General features: G+C 38.4%; 1 protein-coding gene across 2 annotated transcripts in view; it reads right to left on the reverse strand.

Moving 5' to 3' along the window:
• Window positions 1-2,045: 2,045 nt before the first annotated feature.
• RGS7BP (regulator of G protein signaling 7 binding protein) overlaps window positions 2,046-16,866 on the reverse strand; it is a 108,741-nt gene continuing 93,920 nt past the window's right edge. The window contains exons 6-7 of one of the 2 annotated variants that reach the window (XR_004671540.3): window positions 15,118-15,202; window positions 2,046-7,539 (exon numbers count right to left, since the gene is read on the reverse strand). Coding sequence is in view for 1 of the 2 variants with exons in the window: in XM_034960035.3 (XP_034815926.1) it covers window positions 7,448-7,539 (92 nt within the window). In the remaining variant the exon portion in view is untranslated. The remainder of the gene's footprint in view (window positions 7,540-15,117; window positions 15,203-16,866) is intronic. The other variant, XM_034960035.3, reaches the window with a different exon arrangement.

Raw genomic sequence — 16,866 nt, forward strand, 5'->3', positions numbered from 1 at the left:
ACAGAAAACCCATGGTTATTACACCCTCTGTAAGAATGTGTTAAGTGTACCCTTCCTAGAAAGAAACACTGCCTATAAGCAAATTGCTATGTGTGCCAACCTTGTATGAATAATGTAATTCTGCTAAAATCTCCTCTGTCTCTGCCTATAGAAATGAAATCTTAATTTCCTTACTTTCTTTTTTTTTTTTTAGAGTAACTCATCTTTTTTTTTTTCTTTTTATTTATTTATTTATTTTTTATTTTTTATTATACTTTAAGTTTTAGGGTACATGTGCACATTGTGCAGGTTAGTTACATATGTATACATGTGCCATGCTGGTGCGCTGCACCCACTAACTCGTCATCTAGCATTAGGTATATCTCCCAATGCTATCCCTCCCCCCTCCCCCCTCCCCACCACAGTCCCCAGAGTATGGTATTCCCCTTCCTGTGTCCATGTGATCTCATTGGCCATCAGAGAAATGCAAATCAAAACCACTATGAGATATCATCTCACACCAGTTAGAATGGCAATCATTCAAAAGTCAGGAAACAACAGGTGCTGGAGAGGATGTGGAGAAATAGGAACACTTTTACACTGTTGGTGGGACTGTAAACTAGTTCAACCATTGTGGAAGTCAGTGTGGCGATTCCTCAGGGATCTAGAACTAGAAATACCATTTGACCCAGCCATCCCATTACTGGGTATATACCCAAATGACTATAAATCATGCTGCTATAAAGACACATGCACACGTATGTTTATTGCGGCATTATTCACAATAGCAAAGACTTGGAACCAACCCAAATGTCCAACAATGATAGACTGGATTAAGAAAATGTGGCACATATACACCATGGAATACTATGCAGCCATAAAAAATGATGAGTTCATATCCTTTGTAGGGACATGGATGAAATTGGAAACCATCATTCTCAGTAAACTATCGCAAGAACAAAAAACCAAACACCGCATATTCTCACTCATAGGTGGGAATTGAACAATGAAATTTCCTTACTTTCGAACACTGACTCTATTCCTTTGGAGATGGTGTTTCTGGGTGGTCCATCTTCCCATTTGGGCTTCAAGAAACTCTCTTTAAGTTAGATTTTGATTATTTTAGGTTGACATAGGGAACTTCTGCCATCTTCAGTTGGTGTCCATTTCTGGATCCAGCATGGTTGCTTCAGTTCCCACGCTCATGTTCTCATTGCACAGGGAAGAAAAGAAGATCATGAAAATGCATGCCCTTTATTTAATGAATGTTACCTGGAAATTGTGCACTTCTACTCATACACTTCTGGCCAAATTCAGTTATACAGCCACACTCACATGCAGAGGAGCCTGGGAAATGGGAGTCTTACTTTAGGTGACTAGTGGTGTCTTTGGGTTCTCTATTACTAAAGAAGAAAAGGAGAGAATGGATACTGGAACTGCTAGTCACAGGCATGTACTTGGTTGCAGCACATCTGAGATTCACATGAAAGTCTATGAACTCCAAGCTGTACTGTACAGCCCTTGGCACCCAGCTGGACCACAACAGTTTGCCCCTTGAAAACCTTCTTGGGGTACATTCCTGTCAGAATTTCATTTCTAGATATCTCTCCAGGAATGTAGGGGTATGTGTGCGTGTGTGTGTGTGTGTGTGTGTGTGTGTGTGTGTGTATCCTTTTATTAGAAAACAAAATTATTTAACTTAATGTATTTCTTTGTCTTGCTGTAGCTATCAGAAACCCTGAGCTAAATTTAAAGACATTGCTCTTGTTAGTGAAAAAGTTTCTAAATCTGTTTTACTCCTTCCTCTAGTTCCTTCACTTACCAGGTTTTGTTTCTCTCTTACCTTCTTTTCCAGACCCTTTCTTCCTTTCTCTCTCTTTCCTTCTCACCCGTCTTTGTGTCTGTCTGTCTCTTCTATTCTCAAAAGCTCTGGTGCCCTGTTGTTTCCTCTCCATATCCCCACTGCCCGCCCATATTTTGACAAAGAATAAGCCAAGGAGGGGATGGGAATAGGGTGGGGAAGAGGATGAAGACAAGTAGTGAGTCAAAAATGTCCCTCTCACATATTCATTTTTTAAAACTTTTATTATTAGTTTTTATTACACAAGTAATACATGTTCATTGTAGAAAAATTAGAAAACACAGAAAAGCAAAAAGAAAAAATAATCACCCATAATCCCACTACCCATAACTACTATTAACATTTTAGTGTATGTCCTTCTAGCTTTCTTATGCATATATATACATACATAGATATATTTATATATAATTTTCTTTTTTACAAATATTGTGTCATACTATACATACTGTTTTAGAACATGTGTTTTTCATTTAATATATAGTGTGAACATCATTGTTTATTCCCTGAAAAATTTTACAGACACTACATGCTCATTGTGGAAAAATTAGAAGTTACAGATATGCAAAAAGAAAATATAATTGCTCCAAATCTCACCTCCCAGAGATAAATGCTTTTACACTTTGGCAAGTATCCTTTCAGACTCTTTAATGCACACATGCATACATATATTTTTAAAAAGGGATCATACTATAAATATTCCTCTATAACTTTCTTTTTCATCTAACAATATAGCTTGTACATTTCAATAAATACACATATGGTGCTTATTCTTAATTGGTACAGAGTATTCCATTGAAAGGATGTACCATATTTAACCAACCCTATAAAGTAGGCTTATTTACATTTTTCTGCTTATCCAAATAATGCTGCTATAAACATCCTTTCTTGCATATACTTTTTGAATAATGAATAAATACATCTTAGCTCATTTTATTTTCTGACCCATTTAAAGGAGAATTTCCCTAAAGTGGAATTACTAGGCATTCAGGAAAACTATATTACCAAAATATTTTTTCAGAAAGGTGGAATCAATTTACACTCCTGTTGACTCTGTAAGAGGTTTATTTCTATACTTCCTTTTTGTCCCTGGGAATTTTAATTCTTTATACCCTTTGCCTTTCTGACATATAAAAAGGAGCATATCATATTAACTTGCATTTTTTATTACTAGTATATTAAAACACTTTCATATTTATTATTAGTAGGTTATTTCAGTTTATTGTGCATTGCCAGTTTGTGTTCTTGGTCCAATTTTCTGTTGGAAAGTTTGATTCTCCTTGAATTATAAAATGTCATTTATTCATTCATTATTCACTCATTCAATAAGTATGTTTTCAGCATTTGCTTTGTGTAGCACTGTGTTAGGTGTTATGGATACAACAATAAGCAAAATAGACATGGTTGCTGCCTTCTTATACTTCCAATTTAATAGGGATAAACAGGCAATTAAACAAGCAATAATGAAAACGTTCAATAAGGAAAGAATGAAATGGAAACACTTGGTTGAGAAGGGGATTGTAGATCATGGAAATGTCCCAAAAGTAGTGATGTTTAAGCTCTTAATAGGTATTTGAGATCTATACTTTTTGTTGCATATATTGTTTTCTCAATTTGGTTTGTTATTTTTTACTATATAGGAGTTTAGCATTTTTAATCAGTCAAATTCCATCCATCCTTTCTGTTTTTTTCCTTTGGTGTCAAAGAAAGGCTTCTTTCACACTAAAATTATATAAATATCCATTCACATTGCCTGCTAGTCTTGTTGTATGTTTATTTATGTGCTTGAATATGTAAATCTTTATTTCATTTGGAATTTATTCTGATAAAAATTATGAGGTATAGGTCTAATATTTCTCTCAAGAAATAGCTAACCAGCTATCCCAATATAAATTAATAATCCAAACTTTTCTGATAGATCTGAAATGTCATTTTTATAATATACTCAGTTCTTTTATATTCTTAGGTCTATTATGGTTTATATATTTAATTCTAATAATTTATCCTGAGGCCAATAGTATCACAGCTTTTTCTCATCCTACCTATGGTTACCTGAAAGTTGAGTATTTTGTATTTGGTGACATTCCTAAGACAAAGAAATGATAGACATTGCCTGGGTATGTGGGTAGGGTGGGAAGTTTGACCGGATGATATCCTTAATCCTTTCAATGTTGACACTTTCAGAGTTTTAAATTCCAGATGGGATCATTGTTAATCTGGTCCATTTGTTTGCTGTTTAAAACAAAGTGGATGCTTTTACATTCTGTCTTTATTTCACCTCACTCTGAAGCTCAGCTTTCAGTAGGTGGCAGTATTGCCAAACACTCAGTATCCCGACTGGTTTCGTAGGAGCACAGAGAAACAAAATGGTCTGGCAATTTTAGAATTTCCCCCAAGAGCTTTAACTCATTAGAGGAGGCATCAGGACTATGCTACTTCTAAAGCTTTCTTTGTACCCCTGAATAATGGCATAACCAGAGGTTTGCAGTGAGTCTGCTCCTAGATGCGTGCAAAACATTAGCGGACAGATTTTTTTTTTCTGGCTTGTGTTTTTTGTTTGTTTTTTTAAGTGACACCTTGGCCTTGTGGGCATTTCTTCACTTATCTTACCCAAAACTGCCTTTGGGCCCAGCCACTGACTGATTTAAAACCCAGAAATGTGGTTTTAAACAATGTGGTTGTGGTGGAATTCAGGTGATTTTTATTTTCTATTTGGTAGTATTTTTCAGATTTCCCACAAAGAACATGTATTGTCTTTGTAATTTGAAAAAAAAATCAACACAGGATATTAAAGATGTGGTGGGAAAATGGGTGAATGTATGCCACAAAAGTTTACATCATTTACTGTTTCAAGCCTGTGGGTACATGCGACAAAATGAGTTCAATGTTCTCTTCTTAACCCTAGAGATCAGCTCAGTGTTATTGCTAATCTGAAAGCGAATTACCAGCAGGAAGCCAAGACAGTAGAACTTTATCGCTTGGAACCACACCTGAGAAAATCCTTTGGTAGGTGAGAGGAGAGCGGGGCAGCTCCTAAGGGATGCATTGGCCTGTCTAATGTGAGACGGTGAATTACCTACTGTAACCTTGGGCCAGTGTAGGTTACCAGGATTTTGAGCACTAAACTTAATTTTAGTATATGCTACTGAAAGAGGATCTTTAGATCTTGGAGTTTATCCACGGGAACTATAAAACTGATCAAAGGCTGGAAAACAGGCACTATGAATAAAATATACGGTAGCTGAATATATTACCTTAAATATGCAAACTCTGGCTAGGTAATTAGACAAATTCCCATCTCCATGAATAGCTACTACAGCCTTTTCAGACATGGAGGTGAGACCTGAATTTATTAACAGTCTTCAGTTGTACAAAGGACAATTGCACAGAAGGTAAGTGTTACTTTCACACTGAGGCTAAGGCGAGAATGAACACAAGTTAACCAAGCAGAAGTTATTTAGGTCAGGCATTTAGAAGAACGTGCTGAACAAGATTGGGCTTATCAGTTAATAACTTTTGCATGGATTAGTAGGAACTAGATTGAAGCTAGAGTTCAATATAGTTGAAGTATAGGAGAGGGCAGAGAGGCAGGTGCTGAGAGCTGCCAAACTGGGCTACTTCAAAATTTCAAAAACAATGGATCTTAAATGAAATGACCTTAGTGGGTGAAAATGAATTAGATTCAGGAAAGGATATTAAGCTGAAATCAAGGTTTGCAGACCAGATAAGTCTGGATTGCTTGCTTTTCCAGGGAGTATTCACCCTAAGAGTCTTTAAATAGCCAAATTGTTTTACAAATATTTGATTCAGAAAATTGTGATTTTCTCATATAGCTTTCCACGGCTACTTCTTTTTTTTGAAGCCAGGTATACCTATAACCATGCATTAATTACTGGTTCATTGGAACACAACTCTAGATTCAAAGAATAAGGCCAAAAACCAGCTGGTATGATCTAAATAGAGACCTGTATAACGTTCTCTTCCAACCCTTTAATTCTTTCACTTTCAATCAAAAGAGCTAGAAGACAATTCCAAGTATAATTTCCACATCGGATATTAGGGTGAACTATATGAAATTGCCATTTTGTAGGTCAAAACAGTCAAATATAGGAAATTTCATATAATTCAACCTAATACAATAATTATTACAGTAGTTCATCTTCACTAAAGCAAAAGGCCTTAATATATTTAGTTTTTAGGTAAAAATATTGGTATACATATAAATGCCTGTGCACATAAGTATTGGGAAAGAACAGGGTTGGGACTAAAGATGTGTCTTGGATAAACCACTTATCGGCATCTAGCTCATCCTTCTATTGTACTAGACACTGGTGCCTCCTGTCTGACTTGAAGGTTTTTCAGACTATGGAAAACAAGAAAAAAAGTGCAAAGACTTGATCTCTCAACCCATGGGAAATTCTGTCTGGGAAATGGGCCAAAGGAAGAACAGGAGACGGTATAACAAAATTTGTACCATGTTACAAGTTTAGTGAAGGAAGATCACAACAAAGCTGTGAGCAGAAAAACAAAGCATGTGGCTTCCTCCTTTCTAAAATATAGTATTGCTTAATGTGTCCTGCTTTCAAGAGTCTAAGCATAAGACAAGACACCAAGTACACGTTGGAAAAATCTTATCTGCATAGTCATCTAAAATGAGACAAGCTTAGCTTAACTAAAAAACTTTATTAACAATGTAAAATGTTAAATATTTTTATGATCTGAGCTAATTCCAGCATGCCCTATAAGATTTAACACTATGCTGATGTGCAGACACCATGCTTCAGATTTCAATTAGAACAAAATGTAATAATATTTGATTTTACATTTGAGGGCAATTGTATATGTTACTACACCATTTCCTAACTGGATTACTTCATTCTCCAAGAAGCTGAAAAAGACATCATTGGATCAAAAAGAAATTAGTTGCCCATATGCATTTGTACGAAGGTATTAGGATTATTGTGTATTTACAAAATTTTAGTACTTTTCATATGTGTTTTTTGTTGCATTATAAATTAAGATACTTTTATGTTGAAGCTCTTAGATTCTGACAGAATGGAAGACTAAATGTAAATGAGTGCAGAGAAAGCAATAGGTGAGGTGGTATATGTTTGCTTATAATATTATTTCTAATGATATTGATAGATTGGATTTTTGAACACAGTTTTTCAGTTTTAAATAGATTTCTATGTTTAAAGACTTCTTTCATATACGATAAACTTTAACATGAGATCAGCAAGAGCTATAGATATACTATTATATGTGAAATATTTTTCCTCTGTATAATACATTTAAAAAAACCTTTAAATAATTTAAAAATCATCATTCTTGCATCTGTCATGGCGTGGTTTGGAGCAGACATGCACAATGTCAGCTTTAAAATTCCCTTTTAAAAACAGCCTGGTTTTTGAATCTGTTCTTTTTTTTCTTGACGGCAGCTGCTTTCAAGTGTAAAATCATTTAAAAGGGCAGGGGGAGGCAGATAAACGTAATAAGGAAGCATAGAAAACATAGTCAGAAACCAATAACTGTGTGGTTCAGCTGTCTGGAGGTCCTCGGGTTTTGTGATTTTTTTTCAGATGTTCTCAGTGGGTTTCCAGGAGGAGCCACCTAGCTTGAGACGAGACAACACAGCCCAAAGAACCTTCTCTTCCGTCTTCTCACCAGGGGGTAGGGAGTTAGATTCAGAAGGCTGCTGTCATCTGTGATGGGACATAATGTGCACATAAGTGAGGTATAGACACAACAACCTGCTTTTTAGGAAGTGGCTTTAAAAATCCACCATCCTCCTAATCAGGATTTCTCAACCTCAGCACTGTTGGCATTTTGGACCAGATGATTCTTGGTTGTGGGGTACTGTCCTGAGCACTGTGGAATGTTTAGCAGCATCCCTCAATTCATCAGATGCCAGTAGCACTGTATGACAATTTGTGACAACCAAAAATATCCCCAGCTATGACCAAATGTTCCCTGGGGTGGGAGGCAAAAGAGTTCAAGGCTGAGAACCACTGCTTAAAATTGAATTGAAACTGCTTAGAGGCAATCTTTCAGTTGGGAAACGTATATACCTTATTTGAAAGAACCCATGCTTATGAGTAAGGCTGGCTTCTTTTCTAAACCTGCCTCTGCTATTTGCCAGTTCTGTGACTTTGAACATGTAACTGAAGCTTGCTAAGCTGTCTGTAAAATAGAGTTTAATAAAACTTATCCCAGGTGAGGATTACATGAAATAATCTATGAAAAACATTTAGCTATGGTGAGTAGCTTACTGTCTAGCATAGAGGAAGCATTTAGTTAAAATAGCTATTATTAACTATTCTCCTTTACATTGGATCATTATGGCACCTTCATTCATCGACTTCATGTCTCTTCATGTTTCAACTATTTCCTATTGAGTCTTTCCCCAGCACTTTCTATAGATTTCTGTACACAAGGGCATTCAGAGAAGACTGCCAGCTGTTGAATTAATAAGTTTTGGTTTGAAATTTTTAGGATGATGACAAGTAGAGGAAGAAATAAACCAGTAAATCTAATCTGGTTTAAAGAGTTGGGTTTTTTTAAAAAGTGCAAAGCAAAAGAGAAGGTGGGTAGAAATATCCTGTTGAAGCAGAACTTGTCAATGTGGGTCCCAGAGGCAAAGGACTATGAGGGGATAATCTAGAATTTTCCAACTGGGGCAGTGCTAGGACATGGTCAGACTGGAGCTAAGGGCAACAAGATGGTTGGCACTGGTGACTGTTACGTACCTAAGCTCCGCCAAGACTAGTTGCAGTTTCCTTCCAGAGTGGGGCTAAGGAGATCCCTCCTTTCCCTGTCCTAACCTTAAAGGGGATGGAAGCTTGGCAAAGCGCACAGAAGCAGAACTTAGATGAAGAGATAGCTAAAGTGAAGAATGTGCCCCACCTCAATCGAACTGATTCGTAGAAGAGGGCTTGTTTTGCCTGATTACTGAGCCTAGATGCTGTAAAACAAAAATAAAATTGTAAGCCCCCCAACCACCTGAATGGCCCCCTCCTCTCAGCCAACTGCATTCCAAAGTTAACTTGAAAAGCTAGTTCAGGCCATGTTGGGAAGAGGCAGTTGAACATTCTCCATTATATCCTCCTCCCTTTTGGAATTTAGACAAAGCTGACTGGAGTTAACATCAACACAGAGACCTTAAGACTGATGAAACAGACTCCTTCCGTCCGATAAGAAACATTTATAATCTATTTTTGCTGAAGTCTGCTACCTGGAGGCTTCATCTACATGATAAAACCTTGGTCTCCATAACCCCCTATCATAATAACCCAGACATTTCTTTCTGTTGCTTCCAGGTCTTTAGATAATAACTGAAGCAACTGCCAATCAGAAAATCTTTGAATCTGCCTATGACTTAGAAGCCCCGCTTCCAGTTGTCCTGCTTTTCCAGACCAAACCGATATACATCTTATGTGTATTGATTAATGTCTTATGTCTTCCTAAACGTATAAAACCAAGTTGTAGCCTGACCACCTTGGGCACATGTTCTCAGGACCTCCTGAGGCTGTGTCATGGGCATGTACTTAATCTTGGCAAAATAAATTTCTACATTGACTGAGATGTGTCTCAGATACTTTTTGGTTTACAATGCTCAGGAAACTGTTGAGAGCAAAAATAGATTCTGGCTTTCCAGTCCTCTTACGTAAAGTGTCATCTAAGTGTCTGGGCTTCTCCTCCCCTTCCCAAAGGCTCTAATGTGTCATACTTATTTGTAAATTAGTATCACCCACCAAGGTTGACAGTGTTCCTTGGAATGTTGCACTATGTTATATATTTAGATAGAGCTAGAGTAGCAAGTCCAAGCCAGAGAAGGAAACAGGCGCCTCCGCTGGGCATATCAAATGAATCAAACACAGTCCACCCTCCCAGTCTCCAGACATTAAAATCCTCTCTTAAAGCTCATATTCTGTTAACATGGAGAAAAACAGGGCTATAATTGTCCTTTCCATAGTGAAAAATAATTTACTATAATCTGGATGTCAACATTATGAGAGTTAAAAAGAGGATATCTTTCTTTTAAAGTTAACTTGCTCCCAATAGTTAAGAAACTGAAAACAGTGTTAGATACTAAACATTAGCCTCAGTTTTCAGGAGAACATCTCAGAGATAAACCATGAAATATTTGGAGCAGAAAGAAATAACTAATTTTCTCATCATTTTTAGGACTCTTACTTCTTTAACCATGAATTGATCAATGTATTTAACCTAGTTGGATATGGCAAAGATATAGCAAATTCTGAGGGGTAAAGAATTTTACCTTTCAGTGTCTCTTTGGACTCTGAATACACTTTCTGAAACTCAAATTCACCTGGAATTCAATGCTTCCCTAAAACAGAGTCACCAAAACTATGAAGATATTTATGGGAAAGAAAGATCTTCATAGTGTTCTTTATTTAAGACTTGGAAGATCTATTTTCTAAATTCTGGTATCTCCTTCCCTTTCCCCAAAGACATCTAATTTGGGGAGAGACTGAAGTGGTCTTTATACATTATAGAATGCAACTCTGATGTGTTTTGCTCCTCTTACATGAGGAAATATCTACCACAATGTTGTATTTACAAAGGAAAATGTGTACGTGTATGTTGTGGTCATATATTTAGTTCCACTGTCTGGTTTTTGTATATATTAAAAGCAAGTAGGTATTATACACAGATATTATGAAATTTGTTTCAAGATTCACCCTTATATCTGTGGTGCACTCACTACAGTGGATTAAAAAAAACCTAAAAACCTTTCAATAGCACAGCCTTTTGAGCTATTGAAATTCTTCTCGCTCAGCCTTCTCTCTCTCTCTCTCTCTATATATATATATGTATCCAGATATATATATATAGCATATATATATGTATCCAGATATACATATATATAGCATATATATACACATTATGTACACATACATACCCACATATACACATATATTTATGTGTACTATATATCTCTCTCACAAGTGAATAAATTGTTAGGATTGATGAGAAAGTGCTCAGACATGAAGAAAGGTCAGGCTGCCTATTAAGGACAACTGCTGGTTTCGGGCATCTTTGCTGCACATTTGTGAGACCTTTGCCTTGCTTAGAGCTTGTCTGACTATCACCTAAGGCTGAGGTAATAGAAAAGCTAAGAAATTATTGGCAGAAATTCAGAGCAGCTTTCTACACCATAGGGAGCTGACACCTGCAGTAAATGCTGAAATTTACCAAGCAGTAAGTATTCCTGGGATGGTTTGAAGTGAATTCAGCTCCAAGGAAATGTGTCTCTCCACATTGATTGAAATCCTGTCTCTGAAAGCCTATCTCAGCAGCTCTGGGGTGGGGCCAGAGAATCAGCATTTCTTACAAGTTCCCAGACATTGCTGCTAGTCCTAAAACCACCCTATGAGAACCACTGAATAAACAGAAGGACTGCAAGAATGTAAGCAAAAGGGAATGTTTCCCCACTCATTCTAAATTTTCTGGAATAATCCACTTGAACTTATTGGAAAATCTTTGCTTTTTATTGCAAATTTTTGTTTAGATGTGGCTTCTAATTAAGACTTTTATAGCATATTTTCTCCAAAGTACTCACTCTCAGAAAACTATAACCTAAGACAGTTTTAAATGTGAAAATGAAAGGTGGAAAGGGAAGCAGAGTAAGTAAAGCACAGGAGAAAGTAAAAAAAAAAGAGGGAGAATAGGAAATTTGGCCACCAGTAAGTTCAAACCTCAGTCATTCAATGTTTAATTCTTTTAGATTTTTAAAAATTTTTTTATTTATTTTTGGAGTGACAGGGTTTCATTATGTTGCCCAGACTGGACTCGAACTCTTGGCCTCAAGCAATACTCCCACCTCAGCCTCCCAAAGTGCTGGGATTATAGGAATAAGCCACCATGCCCAGCCTCAACATTTAATTCTTGAATGCTACTAAAGCCAGGGACACTGCAATTCCCCCAAACCACTTCTCTATTGCTCAAATTTATTTTGCTGATAAAAGATTTCTTATATAGGTGATAAGAAATGCTTCTACTACACTGCAGTTACTAATATCTATTCCAGGGAAAAAAAGAGAGAGACCCTCAGCTAAGCCAGTGGTTCTCAAACACTAGCTGCATCAGCATCATCTTAGGTCTTGTTAAAGCACAAATTGCTGGCCCCACCTCCAGAGTTTCTCAGTCAGTAGCTCTGGGGTGGGGCCAGAGGATCAGCATTTCTTACAAGTTCCCAGACATTGCTGCTGGTCCTAAGAGCACACTTTGAGAACCACTGGATTAACAGAAGGCCTGCTAAGTCCAAGGCTCTACATTGGGTACTGAGGATAATACCAAGATGGATCCTAATAGAAAGATAGTCCCTGGCCTCAAGGATCTTTCCTTGAGTAACTATGAGGCTTCATGAAAAATGCCGTAAGAAAGATCTGAATACATTGCTATGAGAATGCCAGGCAGGAGAAGGGGGGAGATTCCTCCCATTTGGAGGAGAAGGAAAAAGATGTTTATGGAAGATTCACGGAGGCCCTGGAGTTCATGCTGGGCCATGAGGAATGAGAACTTGGACATTTGGTGAAGGTGGCAGGGGATAGCCCTTCAGAATGGAGGGAACAGTGTGAATAAAGAGAAGTGATCAAAGGCAGCCTGAATTTGGGTCCAAGTGAACAGTCCAGTCTGGCTGGAATGAAGGGCTTATGAAGGAGGAGATAGTCCAAAACAGAGTTACTTAGAATTCCCTAATGATGCCTGTACCTTCTTTTGCCTGCTGCCTTTGCACTTGCCACCTCTCTTTTCAGAAAAGTCCTCCCTCCTTAGACAAATGGCAAGCCCTCCTTCAAAGATTAGCTTAAACATTTTTTTTCCTGCAGTCTTTTCTGACTGCTCCATGCTTCTGCATTCCTTCACGTTCCCATTGCTTCTATAAACAATTGCTACAGCTCTTGGCACATCATCTGCATCCAGTCCCATCTTCCCACCGCTCTGTAAGCAACTCTTTATAAAAGTCTTAATGAATTTACCCCGGCTGCCCCAGCTCATCATCTGCCATTCACTTCCCCTCCTCCTTAGCCAAGCTTCCATGCCCAAAATTCCAAGAAAGCTGTTTTTGCCAACACCACAAGTGACTACCTTGTTGTTAAATCCTGTGGACACTTCCAATTCATATTTAACTTCACCACTGACCATTCCTTCTTTGCAACCTTCTTTGATTTATTTAATAATGCTCTTGTGATTTTCATCTCAGTCCCCTTTGTAAACTGATCTTTCCTCTCAAACCTTCCATTTTGGTATTCCAGGACTCTTGTCTGTGCACACTGTGGGTAGGGCTTCAATTCCCACTATGCTGATGATGCTCAAATCTGTGTTTCAGTCCTCTCAGATCACATGTCTCACTTCAGCACTATTAACCACTGAGCACTGCTCCAGAAAGTTCCCCCCATGTCCAAAAGTTTTTGTTCTCTGCCTTTACTACTGCTCCTCTGTTCTCTCTAACTTGGTGACCAACATCGTTATTTACTCCGTTTTCCAAGTCTGAACTTGGGTTTCTTCCTTGATTCTGCTTCTCCTTATGCACCACATCCAATTGTCTCTGTCCTCCTCTCCAATCCCCTGACTTTAGGTGAGATCTTAAGCATTTCTCACCTGGATGACTGCACCTGCCTCCTTATGGAATCCTTCCAGTGGCTCCCAAACCTCTTAACATGGCCTAAGGGGCCTTAATGATACAGCTCTTGTCTCTCTCTTAAGCCTTTTGTCTAGAGACTTTCCCATCTACTTAAGTCCTTGCAGTTATCAAAATCCCCTCCTATTTCATCTCCCCATATGCCTTCACACATCCAGAATCTTCTGCCTAGACTATCTTTTTTCTATTTCTTTGGCTAAGTGCTACTCATCCTAAAAATTCTCAGCACAGATACTTTCTAAAAAGCAATCCCTAATAATCCCCCATTTTCAATTAAAGCCTAGGCTAGGTGAGAATCTAATATACCTTGTAGCAACCCATGTCTAACTGTTATGGCATTATTATATTGTGAGCACTAATTTCTGCGTCTTTCCAATTGTGTGTGTGTGTGTCTGCATATGTAATAGTTGTTTTCAGCCCAACCCTGAAGGCTCTACCAGAATCTGTGAGAGAGGAGGCATATGGCATTTGGAAAAGTTTCCTAGGTGATTCCCATCCAATTTTTCCCTGTTGAAAGGGACAGGTTTTAGTGGAGGAGAGACCTCCTCAGCACCTAGCACAGAATTTGACACATCATTGGTGACCATTATATGTTGGATGAGGATGGGGACAAAGGCTGCTGGGGTGAGAGGTCTGTTCTTCCTTCAGTAGATAGTGAGTAGACATTTCACATTTGTGAGTAGGAGCTCAACATAATAGAGTAATGCATTAAGAAATTAGATTGGTTTACATATGTCACACTGAATCTTGGACAAGAGATTGCAGAAATTGCAAAGGATATGGGGCTACTGGTAAAACTGCCCAGAATAATTTTCAGACAGCAGCTAGAAACATAGAAAGTCTTTATGAGGCCCTTGGGGGAAGGACCTAAAAGGTCATCTCTAGGCTAGATGGTGGCATAACTGCCCAGTGTTCTTCAGCCAGATATCTGAGAATTCTTCTGCCTCACACAGCCAGGTTCGGTTCTGGATGTGGGGGTCCTGATTGGAGGAGGATGCTATGAGTTTGGGAGAACTATCTCTAGGCCCACATTAGTCTGGAGTAGTACTGTTCACAGGAGGGGACTCATTCTAGCCCAGGTCAATTCCTGACTTACCTACTTCTCGACTGATTCTCGTGCATGGCATCAACGACCAAATTCTATGCAAGAATGAACATACCGACACCTCCCACAGCATTCACTAAGTCAGAATTTTGGAAAAGGCAAAACTGTCCTTCAGGCTTAATTTATTTCTGCTGATTTGTTTTGTTTGATAACAGCATGCATTTAGAAGATGCTTGTCCTTCACTTTCCAATCTCCTTTTAGCCTCTGTCAGTAACCTTGCAGGCTCCCCACAGGTGGTTCCATTTGTAATCCATTTGACATAGTGAGACTATCATAATTAATGAAGCTCCCTACAGCACTGCCAGTGTCCTAGAATGTAGGACAGGAGGGGCGCTGAAGCAGTGGAAAGAACAGCGGGCTGACAGCCAGGAGACCTGGCCCTTGTCTGCAGCCTGCAGTGGAACTCAGCAGTGCAAGGGTGGCTTGCTTTTCTTTCGTGCATCTCTTGGCCTCCAGTCTTAAACTGGATGGACGGGAAAGAAAAGGCTGAAAATGAAGGCATAATCACTAACCATTAAAATTCCTGCCCTTGGCCACCTTCCTTTCTTCTCCACTGAAAGTTGATTTAAAGTAAACCATTGTGGAGCCGAGTTTTGACTGTAGTAGAAAGGGGAGAAGATATGATTAAGTCTTTAAATGCTGAAATAAACATGGAACAGTTTTGGAGTTGAGGGCTGAGTTAGAACCTGGAGAATAGCGGACTCAGTCGGCAGCATTTTCACGTGGTCGGGGTTGAGATAGGAAAAATGGGGACCAGGAGAGGTATCTTTTCCCTTTTTTTCTGATTTGAGGACCCATGAAATGGAATAAAAAGAGAAAGGAAATAAGAAGGCAGAAAGAAAACAGATGGCTTTCTATAATGGTTTTCATCCCGTTAGAATCATGTTTTGACAATAAGGTCCTACAGAAAAGAACTGGAATACTTTTTTCCACATTTTACCCTGTACCATTTCCTGCACATATTAGACCTATATAATAAATAAACCACCTGAAAAGAATTCCGGAAAGGAATTGGGGAAGCCTCTATGGTCTATCTCAGTCTATGTAGCAAGAAGAATCTATATGATTTGTTCATTAAAATGGTGCCATATGCATCTGTCAAAATATTCCCAGGGAGACTCTTCAGGTTCCCTCTGGATCCTCCAGTTCAGACACAGTCCCCTTCCCCACTGGTCAGCTCAGCAGGCTGTGAGGTCATGTTAAACACATAGAGAACAGAGATGTATTGTCACATGCTAAGGGTTCCCATTTCTCCCCTCAGTGAAGAAACTCAGATTCCTCACAATCCTTTACATTAGTTATTTTTGATTGTTAAAATCCTACTGCACCACTTCCTTCTGAATAAGTCCTTATGTCTCCTTTCTAGCTTTTTCCTTTTTGTTCCCCAGATAGATCCAAGGTTCAAGTCCTGAGTATAATTTATTTTGATGACTATTCCCTTTTCACTCATGTTTCACTCACAGTATCAACCTTTGATTATTATTATTACATTTAAAAATGTAATTAAAATTCTAATTATTTTTTTCTGTGTATAAAGATGATACAAAGTCACATAAAATATTTATATCATATTCTTTATGATTATAAATGACCAAATAAAACAAAATTTCTGTTTTTCTATTAACACACAGTCAAAAACTGCTGGATGAATGATCACTAAATGGGGAGGGAATGTTTAGGATGATGTGGCTTAAAATATAGGTGACATGGCACCCATGAAATTCAGACTGGGGGACCCTGGGCAGCCATCCTCTAGGAAAGCTGAATGTGAGGGAGGGTGAGAGGCCAGCGTGCTACTGATGAAGGAGGCTTGCCAAACCTATTAAGACACTGAGGACAGCTTCAAACATGAGCTGTGGATCTAAAGTCCTGGGGCCAATGCTTTGAATTGCAGGCACAAGACCAGCCTGACATATACACTACACGTGGTCTGTTGCAGAGTGAGTGGTAGCAGGGATTCCTCTATTTGATGGTGATTTGAGCAAAGCTGGGTTGGCCAACTTGTAAATAATAATAATAACAGTGACAACAATAATAGTAACAGTGTCAAGTGTTTGCTCTCTAAGTTTGGTAGTAGGTGTATGACACATTGCTTCATTTAATCCCCACAACAGACTTCTAAAGTAGGTGATACTATTATCCCCTTTGCAGGGATGAGGAAATACATTTGCAGAAGTTAAACAACTTGTTCCAGGGTGCAAAGCTGGTAGGTGGCAGAGCCTGCATTTGAACCCAAGGCTATCCTTAATTCAAAGCCCTTG

Source organism: Pan paniscus, chromosome 4 (genome assembly GCF_029289425.2).
Source record: "Pan paniscus chromosome 4, NHGRI_mPanPan1-v2.0_pri, whole genome shotgun sequence".
Classification (NCBI taxonomy): domain Eukaryota; kingdom Metazoa; phylum Chordata; class Mammalia; order Primates; family Hominidae; genus Pan; species Pan paniscus.